The sequence below is a fragment of the Camelus dromedarius genome, chromosome 11 (assembly GCF_036321535.1).
Source record: "Camelus dromedarius isolate mCamDro1 chromosome 11, mCamDro1.pat, whole genome shotgun sequence".
NCBI classification, from domain to species: Eukaryota; Metazoa; Chordata; class Mammalia; order Artiodactyla; family Camelidae; genus Camelus; species Camelus dromedarius.
The window spans coordinates 39,321,335-39,337,544 of record NC_087446.1 but is presented as its reverse complement, the minus strand read 5'-3'; the positions used below and the strand labels follow the sequence as shown (position 1 = coordinate 39,337,544).

At 49.0% G+C, this 16,210-nt stretch overlaps 1 protein-coding gene across 3 annotated transcripts in view; it reads right to left on the bottom strand.

The window, feature by feature from the left end:
* The window catches only part of RFX4 (regulatory factor X4), a 150,107-nt gene extending 138,727 nt beyond the window's left edge, over positions 1 to 11,380 (bottom strand). For 2 of the 3 annotated variants that reach the window (XM_010996458.3, XM_031462846.2), the window contains exon 1: positions 9,130 to 9,570. In XM_010996458.3, the coding sequence (XP_010994760.2) occupies positions 9,130 to 9,172 (43 nt within the window). In that variant the 5' untranslated portion in view covers positions 9,173 to 9,570. Of the gene's footprint in view, positions 1 to 9,129; positions 9,571 to 11,360 lie in introns of those variants that run through there. The other variant, XM_064491682.1, reaches the window with a different exon arrangement.
* Positions 11,381 to 16,210: the final 4,830 nt, after the last annotated feature.

Here is a 16,210-nt window from a genome sequence, read left to right as displayed (position 1 = left end):
CTTTAAGAAATTCTGCCCTAAGGATCAGATTGGACAACAGAAACCACATATCTACTAGCACAGGTCAATCCAATTCCAGTTCCCTAAATGCGGATCATATTCTACTGAAAACATAGTGGTTGAATATCATTCTTTTCTGCTTTTTATGATCTCTCTTTCTTAAAGAAAGCTGTTAATATTTCAAAACTCAAAAGCCACAATGGAGATAAAATCAAGTTATAAAGATAGAAACATAACAAATGGACATTTTCTCCTCACATTAGAAAAATTTGCAAGAAAGGCAAAAGAACTAAATGAGTTTCCTGCTAAAATGAGTCTTAGAGAAAGGCTCACTTGAAACTGAACTTTCTACTTCTTGAAAATCAAATATTAAGTGGTTGAGTCTTTAAAACAGTGATGCCTACAAGTATAAGGTGGGGGAGATGGTGGATGAAGAATGTGGGCCATCACATCCCAGAACTGGGAAGGCATCAGGAGTTGTGCAGGGGCCTCCATCTGAGGTGTGTAACATATGTCTTCCCCGAGAGCTCCCGGAACTCTATTCCAGGATTCAAATCCCAGTCAACAGGTGTTGTCTCCACAAAGACTCAATTTCCACTTCCTTTAACAAACTGGAAAACACAAGAGTGAAACCATGGCAAACAGGAGCACATAAAATACCTTGTTCATGGGAAAGGAAGAGAAAATGAAAATGAGAAGAATCCCTCAGTCTAAACCAAAAGGTTTAGAAAAGAATGATTCACTTTGATGTTAGAACTGAGGCTATTTCTACATAGTAGAAAAAACATCTAGATATGCTGCAATGTCTAATTTTTTTTCTGTATTCTTATCCCCTTTTCCCAACTAGAGACCTAGGATTTGGCACAGGAAGATCAGAAAATTATTTTTAATTATAATAAGATCTGCTACTTACTGAGCAATTTCTAGGAGTTAGGCTTAACGTGTACAGTCCTATTATATCCTCTTTTTGCTTTTATTGCAGTATAGTTGACATACAATATTATGTAATTTCAAGTGTACAACACAGTGATGTGACAATCACATTACTACATGATCATCACAAGCCCCAAAACAATCTGTTACCACACAAAGTTACTACAGTACTACTGGCTACATTCTTTATGCTGTATATTACATCTCTGTGACTTATTTATAACCAGAGTTTGTATTTCTTAATCCCCCTCCCCTATTTCACCACCCCTCCCAATTACATCCTCTTAAGAACCCTGAAAAGTAAGGAGTGGATGTTTTTCACAAAGAAGCTGAGGCTTAGAGAAGTTAGGTCTTTTGCCCTGGGTCACCCAGCTAGCAAGCAACCAAACTAGGATTTAAATATCCATCTGAAGTCAGAGGTCAACATGTATCTGTGAATGACTTTTAGCTGTAATATATGGTTTGTTAAATTACCTAAAGGCCACATATATTATCATACTGTTTAATGGCTTCTGTCTCATTAGTTCATTCTGGCTGAGGTATGTCTGTATGTCAGCATGAATGAAGCCTAGCTAGACATTCTCAGAGATAACCGAATTGAAACTAAACTTCAAATGAATCCCAAGAAGACTACAGTACATTTCACATCTGTAGTAAAGATATGTCCCTTTATGTCCCTATTTTTGCCAACAATAATTTAAAATTTTGTCTCCACTGTGTAAATGACTTTCAAAATACTTCTTTACAGGGAGAAAATAGCATGCTATTGCTGAGATGATGTATATTCTTTATTGGACATCCGTTCCACCACAACCCTCTCCATCACTAAAATAAACAAACAAAAGACAAAGACAGTATAGCCTTGTGACTAAGAGTGTGAATGACTGCAGGTTAGGGTACTCAGCCCCTTCTAGGACAGCCTTGATCTGCCTCAGTTTCCTACTGCATAAAATGGAATGGATAATAATAGTACCCCTAACATATATTTTAAAATACAACCAATAATATATTTGAAGTGCTTAGTACATGCCTGGCACATGAAAGGCATTTGACAAACATTAGCTTTAAAAATACAAGTTAAAAAGCTACATTTATTACTTGTATTCTGCCTCAGGAAGGTTTGGTTCACACAATAAGGAGTGATCTTGCTTTTTGTGCAGTCAAAATCTGTCTCACCAGCCCAACTTCTAGAGCTCAGAAACTCACCAAATGCTTCAGCTTCTTGCTTTGCTTTTTTGTCTTTAGTCTGTTGGTTTCCCCATTTAAACTGTGAATAATAACAGTTCTTTCTTTATTGGGTTGTTGTGAGCAATACCTATATAATGCATTTAAATTAAAATGCTTAAAAAAGTGAAGACACACAGCAAGTACTGAATGTATGTTACCTACTACCACTTTCAGTTGCATACTCACAGCAGCCCTATCAGACTATCCTATAAGTTCCGTAAGAAAACTAAGGCTCAGCAATACCGAGCTTCCAGCCCAATCACACAGCCACATGCAGCAGAAAGGCACCCTGTGAAACGCAGCAACCTCCCCAACACCACGCACTACTTTCATCACTCCAGATGTTTCTTCTTTGTAGTACGTATCACTAGCTGAAATGATCTGTTTCTGTGTTTACCTGTTTGTCTATCTAAAACTTATGCTCCGGAGGAGCACAGATGGCATTTTTAAGCCCAGCATTTATCAAAATGTGGGGCACAAAGCACAGAAGACACATAGTGTTCCTGAATGAATGAAGCAAGTTTAAATTTGCCCAAAATCTATACTCAACCATTATGATGCACTGCCTCCCATCACTGCCATCATTTAAAATCCTCTTCAAATCTAGAACCACATAACTCGTTGAGAGAGGTTTTCTCTGGAGCTCAAAGGCAAGACATTCTCTGATCCTCCACTCTCATCCATACATTTCCCTTTCCCATTAAAAAGTAGCATTTAAATCCACCTCACAACCAGCGTCATCACCAAGCCCTGCCAGGCTAGCACTCCAACAGTGTCCAGATGAAGTGGGCTGGGTAGGGTGAGGGATCAGGCTTTCTCAGCCTGGCCTCCAATCTAGCTCTGCCATGTACAAGTAGTGTCCCCGGGAAGTTTCAGACCCTCTTTCATCCTAAAAAGGGACCACACAGAATTGTAGTCAGGCTCAAATGGCCAATGTGTGGAAAAGTGCCTGTCACAGGGCTGCCACTCAGTGGATACTCAAGAGACAGCATCTTTTCCTCCAGGCTCCAAGGGGACTCTATTTTTATGTCCCTTGTAGCACACATTGCTCTCAATATGTCCATGGCTTCCCTCATCAAAACATTTTAAAGTCCCTGACAGCAGGGACTGTGGTCTTATTCATCCCCAGGGTCTGCCACCCAACAGGTGTTCACTGAGTGAGACTGATAAATTCACCCAAACCTTTTTTGCACTTTTATCTGATACCTCCAAAAATCTGTCTTTGAGTTATTCTCTCCCCCCAACCTTAACAAAATTGCAAAGATATCTTAAATAGAGTGGAATAGATGAAGGCAATGTCAGAGACTCCTCCTCCCACCTTTTCCATCCTACAGAGCTGTGGAGCCCTAGAGGGGCAGCTGAAGAGTGTCCCAAGTGACTTGTAGAACATGTCGGTTGGGCTCTCAGGGGCCTATGCAAGCAGACACCTGACTGTCCAGCGGCTCAACTTGTGATGTCACCATTCTACACCTTTTCAGCCTTTTTTTGCACAGACACCAAGGCAAACACACATTATCAGCTTGACTTGGAATCATGATGTTACAGCACTGGAAATGGAAGAGAAGCCCTGTGCTCCATGCAGGTCACAATAATGCCTCTCTTGAGGAGCGCCTGTGAGGATCAGTGTGCAATTAACTAATAAAATACCAGGCACATTTCACAAACACAGACAGAGAAATGTAAATGAGTCAACATTTTAGATAGACCATGGCAATCTTTACATCCAACCTATTCATTTACAGATAAGGGAACAAAGTCTCAGGGAGAAGGGAAGGACTCCTCTACTTAAGTAATCACTAGGAGGAGCCACCAGGTGTGAGAAGAGACTCAGCCCTTTCTAAAAGCTTGAGCAATGGAGGATAAAGTCTGGTTTTCTTTTGATGGCAACATCTCATCACATGGGCCACTGTGTTTTCCTCCTCAGTATATGTGACAGTCTGTGACCATGGCATCATCATCAAGAGGCATTTCAGTGTTTCCTAAATTGACACTGGGCACAGCCCCATAAAATCGAATGCCTTAAGGAATGCACCTCAGGTGTAATTGAGAAAGGCAGTTATTAGCCTTTAAAAAGTGGTTATTCAAGGTTCTTGACTCTTAAAATCCTAAAAGACCTGTAAAAATATTTTAGTGTATAATTAGGGGAGAGATTCACTAACTGTGCAGTGGAGATAGTTCAGATAGTAACCATGCCTCCTGGGTTCTACAGTAAAGAGGGATACTTATAACTTGTCAGAGAATCCCAGTCTGTGAACTGTTTAACCCTTCACCTTACAGGCAATTAAAATTAATCTTGAAAGGCTAGAAGGCTTACGTAAAGTAACATTACAAGTAATGTTCAGAGTCAGAATTATAACTCAGAGCTTTCCCCACTGTACAAAGGAGAAAAACAAATCCGTAGGCTCTCCTCCTCACTACCCCCACCCCAAGATTTCTAATCAGGCACCTCCTTCTCTTCACTTTCCCGCCTTATCCTAACCCCTCACCCTTTCAGATCCAGTTTGAGAAGGGGGGTGAGAAATTCATCTTGGGCGACCCACGGGTCGTGGGGAAGAAAAGCCAGAACATTTCACGTCGGTGAGCCTGTGCCTCGTGGGGGAGGCGGGCTCATTGCCCAGCTGGCGCCTAACCTCCGGACGGGACAGGGAGGGAGGCTGGAAGAGAACCCAGAGGAGGAGGAGGAGGAGGAGGAGGAGGAGGAGGAGGAGAAGGAGGAGGAGGAGGAGGAGGAGGAGGGGTGGGAGGGAGGGCGCGCAGGCGGGCTGAGAAAAGGTGTAGCTGCTGGAGAGAAATTAGAGACCTTGGCGCCTCTGGGAAGCAGAATGGTCCAGCTCTCACACAGCGGCAGGGAGGCCCCGTGCAAACTCCTCTCTCCTCGTACTCGGCCCTTTGTTGTCGGCCTCTGCCTCTGGCTCCCGCTCCTGCCCTCCAGTCCCCTGCCCCCCTGAAGTCACCCCAATTGCACTCATAATATTTTGCTTTGCGCCGGGTCTGTTTTCCACCACCAACTTCCAGCAGTCTCCATGGCGACGCGCTGGGGAGGGGGCGGGTGCAGCTATGGAAATCTAAGGGCCCAGCCGCCGGGCGGCCTCTGCAAACTTTTCCGGGTCTCCAAGTCCTACAGGCATGGTGGGAAAGCGTGCTGCCCTGGGCCACCGCACCAAGTCGCGTGCGAGGCTCCCCCGGCCCAGACTGCGCGCCGCGTCGGTGCTGGCTAGGGCTGCAGCCACCGGGCCTGGGGATCTGGTGACCACGCGGCTCTCACTTGACCCTGATGCCAAACCCAGACGCCGGCGCTTGGCAGGTGGGGAGGGTGGGGCAGGCATGCCCCCTTAGCCGGCCACACACACGTGTCTAGGGAGGGCGAGACAGTGTGATTTGGGCTTGGGGGCAAAGCTCAGGCCCCTGACCCCTCCTTACTCCCCGAGCTCGCTGTCCGAGTCCCCGGGCCGGCGGAGAAAGCGGCTCCTTTACTTGGACCCGCCTGGAAGAGGATGGAGGAGGCCCAGGACCTTTCCCACCCAGACATTCTCTGCCCCGTCGGCCCCGCGCCAAAGCCACTGAATGTCCCCACCTGCGGGCCCACGAAACCAGGTCGAGCCTTGTGCTGAGCTGGGAGCCTCTAGACCAGAGTGCCTGCCTGCCGTTGTGGCCCTGGGGGCTCAAATCCGGCTCTAAGGGTACTTTGTACGCCCCAGCTGTGGAGTTTGGAGGTCGGGGCGCTAAGTGAGCAGAGGCAGAAGTTTCCAGTTCGGCCTCAGCTGTGCCTCTGTCTAAAGCGTCATCCCGTTTAACAAGAAACAACCCTTCTGTTGCGTAGGCGACTAACTTGGCCCCGGCCCACTTTCCACAAGTTCTCCTCCGTGGCCTAAAATTCTGCCTACTATTCCCTCCTCGTTCTCGAACTTCCCGGTACCTGAGTAACTGAGCAACGCTCGTCTGGGCACGGCAGCCGGGACTGAACCCTCAGGCCATAAACACCTAGGCGCCGCCGGCGGCCCGCGTGGGTGGGTGGGGGGCCACACCGAGCTCCTCGCAGGCTTTTGCGCTCCGCGGGGATGCGGCTCGAGCGGGCAGGGACGCAATTGCAAACGGCGCACCGGCAGGACGGAGCGTCTACGGCCCCACGCCACGTCGGCGGCCCCACGCGCTCGCCTGCGGCCTTCGCTACCTCCGCGAGCTCCTCCGGGTCGCGGCTCTCGGAGAGGGGTCTGCTTTGTAGCGCTCCGCGGCGAGCTAGCCCAGGGCCCAGAGGAGCGCGCCGGCTCCCCGGAATCTGCCAGCGGGGTTATTGTCTTGGCCCCACACTTGTTGAGTATTTTGGAAAAACTCAAGGAATATATTACCCGCTCGGTGCGCGGAACAAAGGGACGCTTTTCCGCAGGTCACGCTGAAGTGGCCCCCAGGCCCACCACTAGAGCTCCGGCCCCTGCAAAACTGTTCTCCCGGGCCCGAGGCACTTTCCAGGGATTTTCCTTTTAAGAGTAGGAGACGGAGGCCTGGCCCGCCGGCCTTTCCGACCCTGGATGCTCCCGACTTCGCCCCAGCACTTGCTGTGAATCGACTGTTCGAGCCCTTTCGGACTGAAATAATAATAACAATAATATTCGTGGTCCTGCTGTAGGTTCGCGCGCAATCTGCCGTAAAAGGAGCAGAATCGAATTTCTCCAAGGAGCGCTGGTCTCAGCAAGCCGGGGAGAAAGAGCCTTTACATAACAAGGGGGAACTCCACAGAAAAGCTAATTGGATTAAGTTCTCTCCAGGCGAGGTGAGGGAAGGCTCCTGGACCGGACCGCGCCGAGCCGCACTTCCCTTGTCGATTTTGCAGACCCTGGTGAAATGTCATCTTGTGCGCCTCGTGTCATTTCTTCACTCTGCCGTTTCCCAGAACTTTTTGTTAGGATGGCGATCCAGAGATCCCAGATTTTCGAAGAGGGGAGGGGAGTGGATTGGGGGAAAAGATTTCAGAATCCTTTGGGTATATTTACAATTTAAGTAAAAGTGACCAGGTGTCTCCACGACCACCAGCTAGAGGACAGAAAACAGAATGTTTCCATAGCCCCACAACTCTCCCAAAAACGCACCGAGAAACTCCAGTTATGTTGAGGGAGCGGCTAAAACCCTCAGCTGGGCCATGGCTGGTGTGGGGCGAGGAGACTTCCAGGTCCCTAAGTGGATCCTTTGCAAATACTTGGCTGCAAACATTGCAGACATGGGTTTAATTTTGTTCAAGGATATTCACCTCTAAAGTTGGGGTGCTCAGGAGGTGTGTAGTGGCATATGCACCTGGCATAGAAGTATAGAGGGAGGAGATCTTTTCCCTCTCTGGGCGCCTTCTTTACCGCCAGCGGAGAGGACCCCAGCAGGGCCCGCCGCGCACTCGCCGCCCCGCGCGCGGCAGGCGATACCTCTTCTTGCCTTCATTTGTCATCTCATATAGTAAGGAGAACTGCAGGGCTCAGCCTCTCCCCACTCCCAGGGGGTCCACACCCACTTAGGAGAACGTAATGGAGACGGATTTTGGGGATCAGAGATAGACGACTACTCCGGAAAACCGAAGATCCCCTTGGCCAGAGGGGATGCGTGTCTTGACCACCAGGGCCTCAGCAGAAGCCAGGAGGGGCTAGAAATCTTTCTGCAGGGAAGAAGAAAGACCATCTGGGGCGATGCCTAGATGACCCCTACTCCCACCCCACATCCGTTTCCAGCCTGCTTCGAGGTGAAAGTGCGGAAACAATCGTGTGTTGTTGATTTGCTCACGGAAGAGACGCGCGTGTGTTAGGGGATAACAGAGGCTGGAAGGCACTTGTTGCTTCGCGCTGCGAAGTCCAGCAGCGGATGCTCCTAGGCATCCTCCCAAGCATCGCGTCAAGCTGCTATATCGGCCCAGGCTGAGCTCACTGCTCTGTTTCTGCCTCTCCCCAAGAAACCCCAAGGCTGCAGTCGAGCCCGTAAAAGAGTGCATTGGTTGGAAGACTGCGGCTGGGGGAGTAGGTGAGTTTCCAGAGAATTTCTTCCACCTGGAAGGGGCATAGGGACCATAACTCTGATCTTAAAGTTTGGTCGCTCTTCAGAGATGCTAGAAGTGGGAGGTGGCGAAGGCTCTACTGGAGGAAGAACCGAGACGCTGGCCTTTTTCGTTGTAAGAGATTCCCTTGGCTTGCTTTCTCCGTTGTTGCCGACCGCCGCGACCCCAAAATCTGACGCCCAGAGCCAACAGCCCCCCAAATGCCAAGTAGTTTGCAGACCCTGACGCCAGGCCTCACCCGCTGCACATCCTTCTGCCCTCCCTCCAGCATAGTTACAGTCCCGAGCGAAGCGCATCATCTGGTGCCCCTTCGGGACAGGGAGGCTACACCCCGCCTTAGACGCTCGGGGCTCCCACTCCCGACCGGGCGCGGATTCCCCAGGACCACCGGGTTCGCCGCCGCCACTCCCTCCAGCTGCGCATCTCCACCAGTCGGAGCCTCGGTCCCCACCTCCCAGGCGCTGTGCGAAGCCTTCGCCCTCCCCCGCCTCTGGGGCGTTCCGCTCGGCTTCCTGGCCCTAGCCACCAGCTACAGAGCGCACCGCTATTCCGAGGCCCCAAAACCTGGGGAGGAGCCGGGCCCGGGAGGGGGCGGTCGACTCGCTAGGTTTCTGCAAGTGGCACCTCGAGCTCGCCGCGAGCCAGCGAATCTTTACGTAACTTTGTGTCCAGGACAAGCAAAAGCGCGCTCCTCTGCGCGCGCGCGCGCACACACACACACACACATTTACACACACAATCATACACTTACACACTTCCACGCATCTGCTTCCACACATCGCATATCGCATGGGATTGAAAACTTCTGCACGCTTCGTTATTTCTTGGGGTTCCACTGTCAAGTTGACCCTCCTGAACTTTTTGCAACTCTTTCTGAAGTTCCCGTTTTCCCTCTTCTTTCCCTCCCAGTGTCTCCCCCAACCCCCACCAGTAGGACTAACCTGTGGAATCCATGTCGGGTTCCTCCAGTAACCCACAATGCATGCTCTTCCCATGGACAGCACAGGCGCCCCCCAAAAGTCCTGATGTTTGGGGATCCCCTGTGCTAGAGCTGCCCAGAAAGGAAGGACGGGAGAAGGAGAGACGCAGGGAGTGCAAGAGCAAAAGGATAAAGGAGGAAAGGAAAAGGAAGAAAGAGAAGAAAAGAGAAAGAAGAAAAGAGGAGAGAGAGAGAAGGGAGAGAGCTCGGAGAAGGGGGAGAGGGAAAGAGCGAGCGAGCAAGGGGACACTCAGTAATCCAGCCGGGCAAAGCCAAACCCGTCAAAATGTTTGCGGATGTTTCATGGGAAAAAGCATCATTTTATAGGAGCCCCGATGGGAGCAATGTCATTGATAGGCCAGCCGGCCTGATGAATGGCCGCTCGTCAGATGGGGCCGTGGCGAGGCGCACTGTGAAGCCCATTGTGGGCCTGTTTTGAATAAGAAAAGCCGCCTCCGAAAAGGGGGGCTCAGAGCGACGCAATCCCAGCCCTCCGACTTCCCCCTTCTATTATAGCATTAGCAACGTTTTTCTTATTTAAAGTTCCAGAGGCCTTCTCCAGCCTTCTCCCGGCACTCATTATAGGCGAAATCAAAATTGGCTTAGATGTGGCCCCCTCCCCCCTCCCTACCCTTCCCTCGATCCGGCCAGGCGCGGCGCAGGCTTGGGGCGGGGGAGGGGGCAGGGGACTCCGAGGAGCCTGAGGAGTCATCTACGCGGCCACGAGTGGGCCCCACTCCTTTCCCTCTCCTCCTGTATCCCCACCCTAGTTTGGTCCCGGGTTAGATTTTGAGTGAGGGCCCTGGGATTGCGGGAGGAGTTAAGCCTTGACTCCCCTCCACGCGGATCCGCAGACACGCGTGGAGAAGTGAAGAGAGCTGGGGCGGGGGGGAACTGCAGCCCTAAGACCCCACCCCTCAACCTGGGCGGCGAGAAGGCAGCTTGGCACCGAGGGTGTGAGAGGCTGACTCATCTCCAGAACTTTCTCTGTCTTCCTCCTTCACCGTGCCTCCTTTCCCTGTCTGTTTCTCCCTCTCCGCCCGTCTCCGTGTCTCTCATCACTGTCCTTCCCCCTCTATTTCTCGGATTTGGGCTGCCTGAGTTTCTGTCCAGCCCCTGCCCCTTCATCTCTTTGTCTCTCCCTAGGACTCTGCCCCTCTCTGTCTCTATCCCCCTTGGTCTCTCTGACACCCCCCTGCAGCCCCCGCCTCTTCCTGTAACTCTGTCAGTCTGTCTGTCTCCGTCCCTTCTTCCCTCCTCCCGCCCCCGCCCCCCAGCCAGCCATGAAGTTTGTGAGAAGCCCCGGAGCCCGAGTGGGGACGCGGTTTTCCCAGGGACCCCCTCCTCGGCTGAGTGTAAAGTGCAGGAGGAGGGAGTACGAGGAGCTGGGGGGCTGGAAGTAAAAGTGAGGGGGCAGGCTGCGTCTCGGCGGGCCCCGATAAAGTGGCTGTTCGCGGGCCGGCTGCGCTGTGATTAGAATATGAATGGGGCTCGGCGGGCGGAAGAGAAAGGCGGATTACCCGGGTGCTTTGACCATGGACAGAGGCAGCGCCGGCCCGGCCGCGGAAGGGGCGGGGCGGGCGGCCGGGGTCCCTAACGCCGTGAGACGGGAGTCTCTAAGCCGGGACCTCAAGCGGGACGCAGCTTTCCCTGGTCCCTCCGAAAGCCCCCCAATACGCTCTCCCCAAGCAGGGCTAAGCGGGACAGTGTTGGGGGTGGGGGGGGGCAAGGGGCCAGCACGTGCCGAGTTAAGGTCACGGTGCGGGAGGAAGGAGGCGCGGCATGCGGGCTGGACAGAGTCCGGGCTCGGCGTATTTCAGAGCTCTAGGTTCGAATCCCTACTCCGTAAATTCCTTACTATTTCCTTGCCTCAGTTTCCTCGTCTGTAAAATGAGGCAAAAGTGTCCCTTCTCAAGGTTTGGGGGAAGACAAAAAGAGATAGTAATTGTAAAAGGAGCTGAGCATTCACTGTTCTACTTGCAACTCTCTTCTTGCAGCTTCTCGGAATGACTGTGCCTGACCGCTGTGAGAGGGGCCCCTCTTGCTCCGGCTGGTGCCCGGTTCATTACCAGTTTGTGTCCGCAGAAACTTTGTTCACAGACATTTGCCCAGAGCCCAGAGCAGGACCAAGCATATTCTTTCGGGCCGCGATGGTTAGAGAAGTGAAAGAGGTGGATGAAAACCTTTACTTACCAAAGGAGACGGTGGTGATCACCACACGTGGTTGCGGTGTGCATGGCGGCAAAGACGGCGGGCTTCCGAGTCAGAAGATCCGAGTGGACGAGACTTCTCTCAGCCAGTTTCTCCCTCAGCGAAATGGGTGAATGATAAAAGCCTCCATCAGCCTGGCTGCAGGGGGCCCATCCAGAGGTAGAAGACTTGGCAGGGAGCTTGACCAGGTGCATTCCAGTGGTATCCGAGAGCATGCTCTCAGAGTGGAGAGTGCATCACCCAGAGTGCTTCAGGTCCAGGGAAAATCCTTGAGGGATGCAGTGGGGAGGAGAGGGGGGTGGTCTCCAGAGGGAAGATGAGGCTATTATTATGGTTGTTGCTATTATTCTTATTTTAATTATTACACACGCAAAATGGAGGTGGGGGTGGGGTGGGCCAAGTTCGCCTGGGAGGAGTGAGGAGAAAGAGCCTGCCCTGCACAGTTCAGGGTGAAGGCTGGGCTGGGTGCACCCAGTCCCTGCTGTGTGCTGTCTAACCTGGAAGGGTACTAGTTCTCGGACATGACAGTGCCGCAGCACTCGTGAGCTTAAAGAAATTAATATAAGCACTTATTCATTCATTCCTTAGTCAGTTTTTATTGCGCATCTACTACGTGCCCAGCACTATTCTAGGAATTGAAGATACAGCAGTGAACAAACGATTTTTAAAAATGAAGTATAGTCAGTTTAAAATGTGTCAATTACTGATACACAGCATAATCAAACTAGATTTAAAAAAAATTCCTGCCCTCCTGCAGCTTATGTTGGAGTGAGGGGAGATGGATAATATATGAAATATATAATTAGATTATATAGGATGTCTGATGATGAGTGCTATGTAGGGGGTGGGAGATCAGGGAGGGCCTCTCTGAGAGGGTAACATTTGAGCTTAAAAATAGTGCTATCTGGGGGCTGCTGACAAGGGGGCATTCACTTATGAAAATTCATTAAGCTCTGGACACCTATGATTTTATGCATTTTCCTGAATGTATTTCAAACTTCAATAAAACATTTGTTCAGATTTAGTGCTAACAACATTATACAGTAATAATAGCTATCATTTACTCTCTACATACTGACTGTGCTTCCACTGTGATGGGCATTTTCCACGCATTATCTCATTTAATCCTCACAATACAGCTAACATATACGTATTACTGTTGTCCTCACTTTTAGACAGGAGGACAGCTAGGCTTCAGTGTAGTTCTCTTGCCCTACACAGATGCTGTGGACACAACAATGTATGACCCAGCTCCTATCCTCAGGAGCTTGAAATCCAAAGCAAATACAGCACAGGGGGGCAGTGGGTAAAGTGTGAGTACTGTGGGAACCAAGAACGGGGACACAAGGCTGGTGGTGTAAAGGCAGGCCTCCTCCAGGAAGTGATGACTAAGCCAGGAGCTGAATTCACCAGGCAGGGGGGTTGAGGGTTGCTATGGACAGAGGAAGTTGTGCAGTATGTTTGGGGGCTGGACCCTGGCACGGCTGCACCTAGAATAGGAGGAAGGAGTAACAAACAGGCCACTTCTTTGGGAGGTAGGTGGGGATCAGATCAGAAGGGTCATGCTAAGAAATGTATCCTGGCCTGGAAGGTTTCTGAGCATACAGGACTACATTTATGTTTTGGGGATATCAGTGAGGCCACAGTGTGACACCAAGATGGGGGCTGGTTGCTAGAGGTGTTGGTCACTGAGAAAGAGAAAGAGAGAGAGAAAGGGAGAGAGAGAAAGAGAGGGAGAGAGAGAGAGAGAGAGAGAGAGGGAGAGAGAGAGGGAGAGAGAGAGAGAGAGAGAGGGAAGAAAGAAAGAAAGAAAGAAAGAAAGAAAGAAAGAAAGAAAGAAAGAAAGAAAGAAAGAAAGAAAGAAAGAAAGAAAGAAAGAGGAGAGAGAAAGGAAGGAAGGAAGGAAGGAAGGAAGGAAGGAAGGAAGGAAGGAAGGAAGGAAGGAAGAAAGAAAGAAAAAGAAAGAAAGAAAGAAAGAAAGAAAGAAAGAAAGAAAGAAAGAAAGACAGACAGACAGACAGACAGAAAGGGAGGGAAAAGAGAAGAGAAGAGTCCTGATAGCCTGAAATAGGGACATGGCAGTGGGGACAGGGAGACATGCCTGAGTTCAGGAGATAGTGAGGAGGTCTCACCCATCAGACTTGGCATTGATTGGTTATAGCCAGTGAGGGGCAGGATGGAGGAGTGATGTCCATGTTTCCGAACTGAGCTATTGACACCATTCACAGAGATTGTCCAATGTGAGGAGGAGGGGAGTGGCAGGAGGAGGGAAGATTTAGCAGCAAGGGAGAGGTGACTTGAGTGCTCGTAAAACTTCCTAGTAGCAATGACAGTCAGGTAGCCCCACAAAAGCATGGAGTGGCACTGCTTGTGTAGACCTGGGTGGCTGTTGAAGCCCTTGGAATGGATGAAGGAGCAGCAGAGAAGTGGAAAGTGCAGGATGGATCCCTCTAGACCATCTGGAATGCTCTGTCCTCACTGCTCTAGTCTCCATAGAGCCTTGTCATTCTCAGTCAAAACATTCACCTTCCTGAAATTATTTACTTGTCTGATGTTTTATTTTCTCTACAGAACTTACCACTGTCTAAAATTGTTTGTTTCCCTGTTCATTGTATGCCTCTCCACTCTAGAACACAAGCTGCAGGAGGGCTGGAACCTTGTCCTCCTTATTACTGTCAGCCTATCTCTTTATTTATAGCACTTATTGATCACTATGAATGGCCCGTCCACTAGTCTGACTGCTAGCAGGTGACATAGACCCGCCAGAGCACAAGATCATGGATTTCTCTGTGCAGTGAAGTCACTAGACACAAGTTTCCCACTTTGCACAGGACTGAAACACTTTATTCTAAGTGAAACTCAGAGCCCTGTGCAACTGATTTTAAAAATGAAATCTAAAAAACAATATCCCCTCTCTAAAAATCTCCAATTGCACATTTACATTATAGAGTTGCATTATGTGTGGGTCTAAGCCTGGATCATCTTCAGTAGAGAAGCCTCTGCAGAGTTAGACTCACTCTTCCTTTCCTTCCCTTCCTCCCTTCTTCCCTCCCTCCCTTCTTTCTTCCTTTCTGTATTTCAGCCAATACCTGAACAGTCAGTCTTGTTCTAGGCAAAGGTTCAGTGGCGAATAGGATAGACAAGCTTCCTTTCCTTCCCTTCCACCTCCTGGAGTTTACATGATGTTGGGAGGGCTGATGATAAATAAACAAATGATAAACAAAATTCCTGCCTTCATGGATCTTATATTAACAATATGAGCACAACCTTATGTCTGGTAATAATTCATTTGTTAATTACATAGTTAAGTAATTACTTCAACAAACATTGCTGGAGCACTTTTGGTGCACCCCTGCAAAGTGTGGAGATAAATAGTCCAATAAGACTGTGTTTACCTTACGTTGTCTTGGTTCAGTGAAGGAGAGTCAAGAAGAACTATAAAACAGCTGGATAAGTACCTTATGTGGGGTGCCTGGAGCTGCTATGGGAGGAAGGGATCTCCAGCTCACTCTGGAACCACCTGCGGCTGAATTGATTGCTGCCCACAATTGTCACTGATAGTCAGAAAATGCTCAATTAAAATCAAGGAAGGCAGAAAAAGAAGTTTCTGGCAATGAACAGAACATGGTTTCAAATATGTAATTATAAAGACAAAATGCATGGCTCAGTTGGAAAGCTACAAAATGCTTCAACATGGTTGGAGGGCAGTGTGTGGGTAAACTAGAAGACAGAAATGTGAACCACAAAGGTAGGCCCAAAAAGGGTCCTGTGTGCCAATCTAAGGAGCTTAGACTTGAACATCTGGAGGATGATGCAGCTTGGACAATTATCAAGTAAGGGATATGCTCAGATCTGCATTAGACAAAGATCATCAGACAGTGGCATAAAGGACAGAGAATGTTTTTAAACAGAGTGAAACTACAGACAGGAGACCACCATTTAAAAAGCTTTCTAAATGCTCTAAACACCATTTCCCATGGAAGGAACCAGCTCCTTGGAGAAATGGCTGATTCCATGTCTGGGCAAGAAATATAAAAGATGAGCCTGGATCATTTGGTCATGCCAAAGAGAAAGGAAGTTATGAAAAACCACAAGGGTCATGTCAAAAGGTACAGGGGCCACCTTAAAGATGGGACAGTTTTAGCACTGAAAATAGTAACTTAATGGGTTGAAGCACATCAAATGTGTTAATGCTATGAGGACATAATACACTACAACAAAATACCCAAAGAGATTCACCTTTGGAGGACTCTAGAGAACAGAATTACTATTTTGAAAACTGATAAGTAAAGAGGAAAATCAAACATTTATCTTGCCTTTCTTATATAAATTCTATCTGAAGGCAACAAAAGAACTGACGGAAAATTTTTTTATTGAGAATTTCAGCTAATACGTGAAGAAGGAGTTATACAATTAAGTATTACATTTTTCAACCCCTAAGGAAAAATAATGGCTCAATCGTTACTTCCTCTGGGAAGCTTTTCCTGATCTTAGTATGCTAAGTTAAGCGTTTCCTCCTGGATATCACCCCAGCATCTTGTCCATATCCCTGTTATATTATTTACCATGTTGCCACGATTAATAGCTTTTACGTCTGTCCCTTGCACTTGGCCCTGAGTCCCTGAAGGATCAGACAGTGCTCTTTATAGCTGTGTGCATGCGTGTGATGGTTTCAGAATATCAATGTCAATATTAACAATGTGATTACTGAAAATCGTTTAAGATCTTTTTCTTTTGGTGCATTTTGTCATTAGGCAAAGACTGTACAAATAACTGTGTTTTTAAGTCTCAGGAAAAAATCTGTGTAGATAAGTTATTGACTTTATTCATTT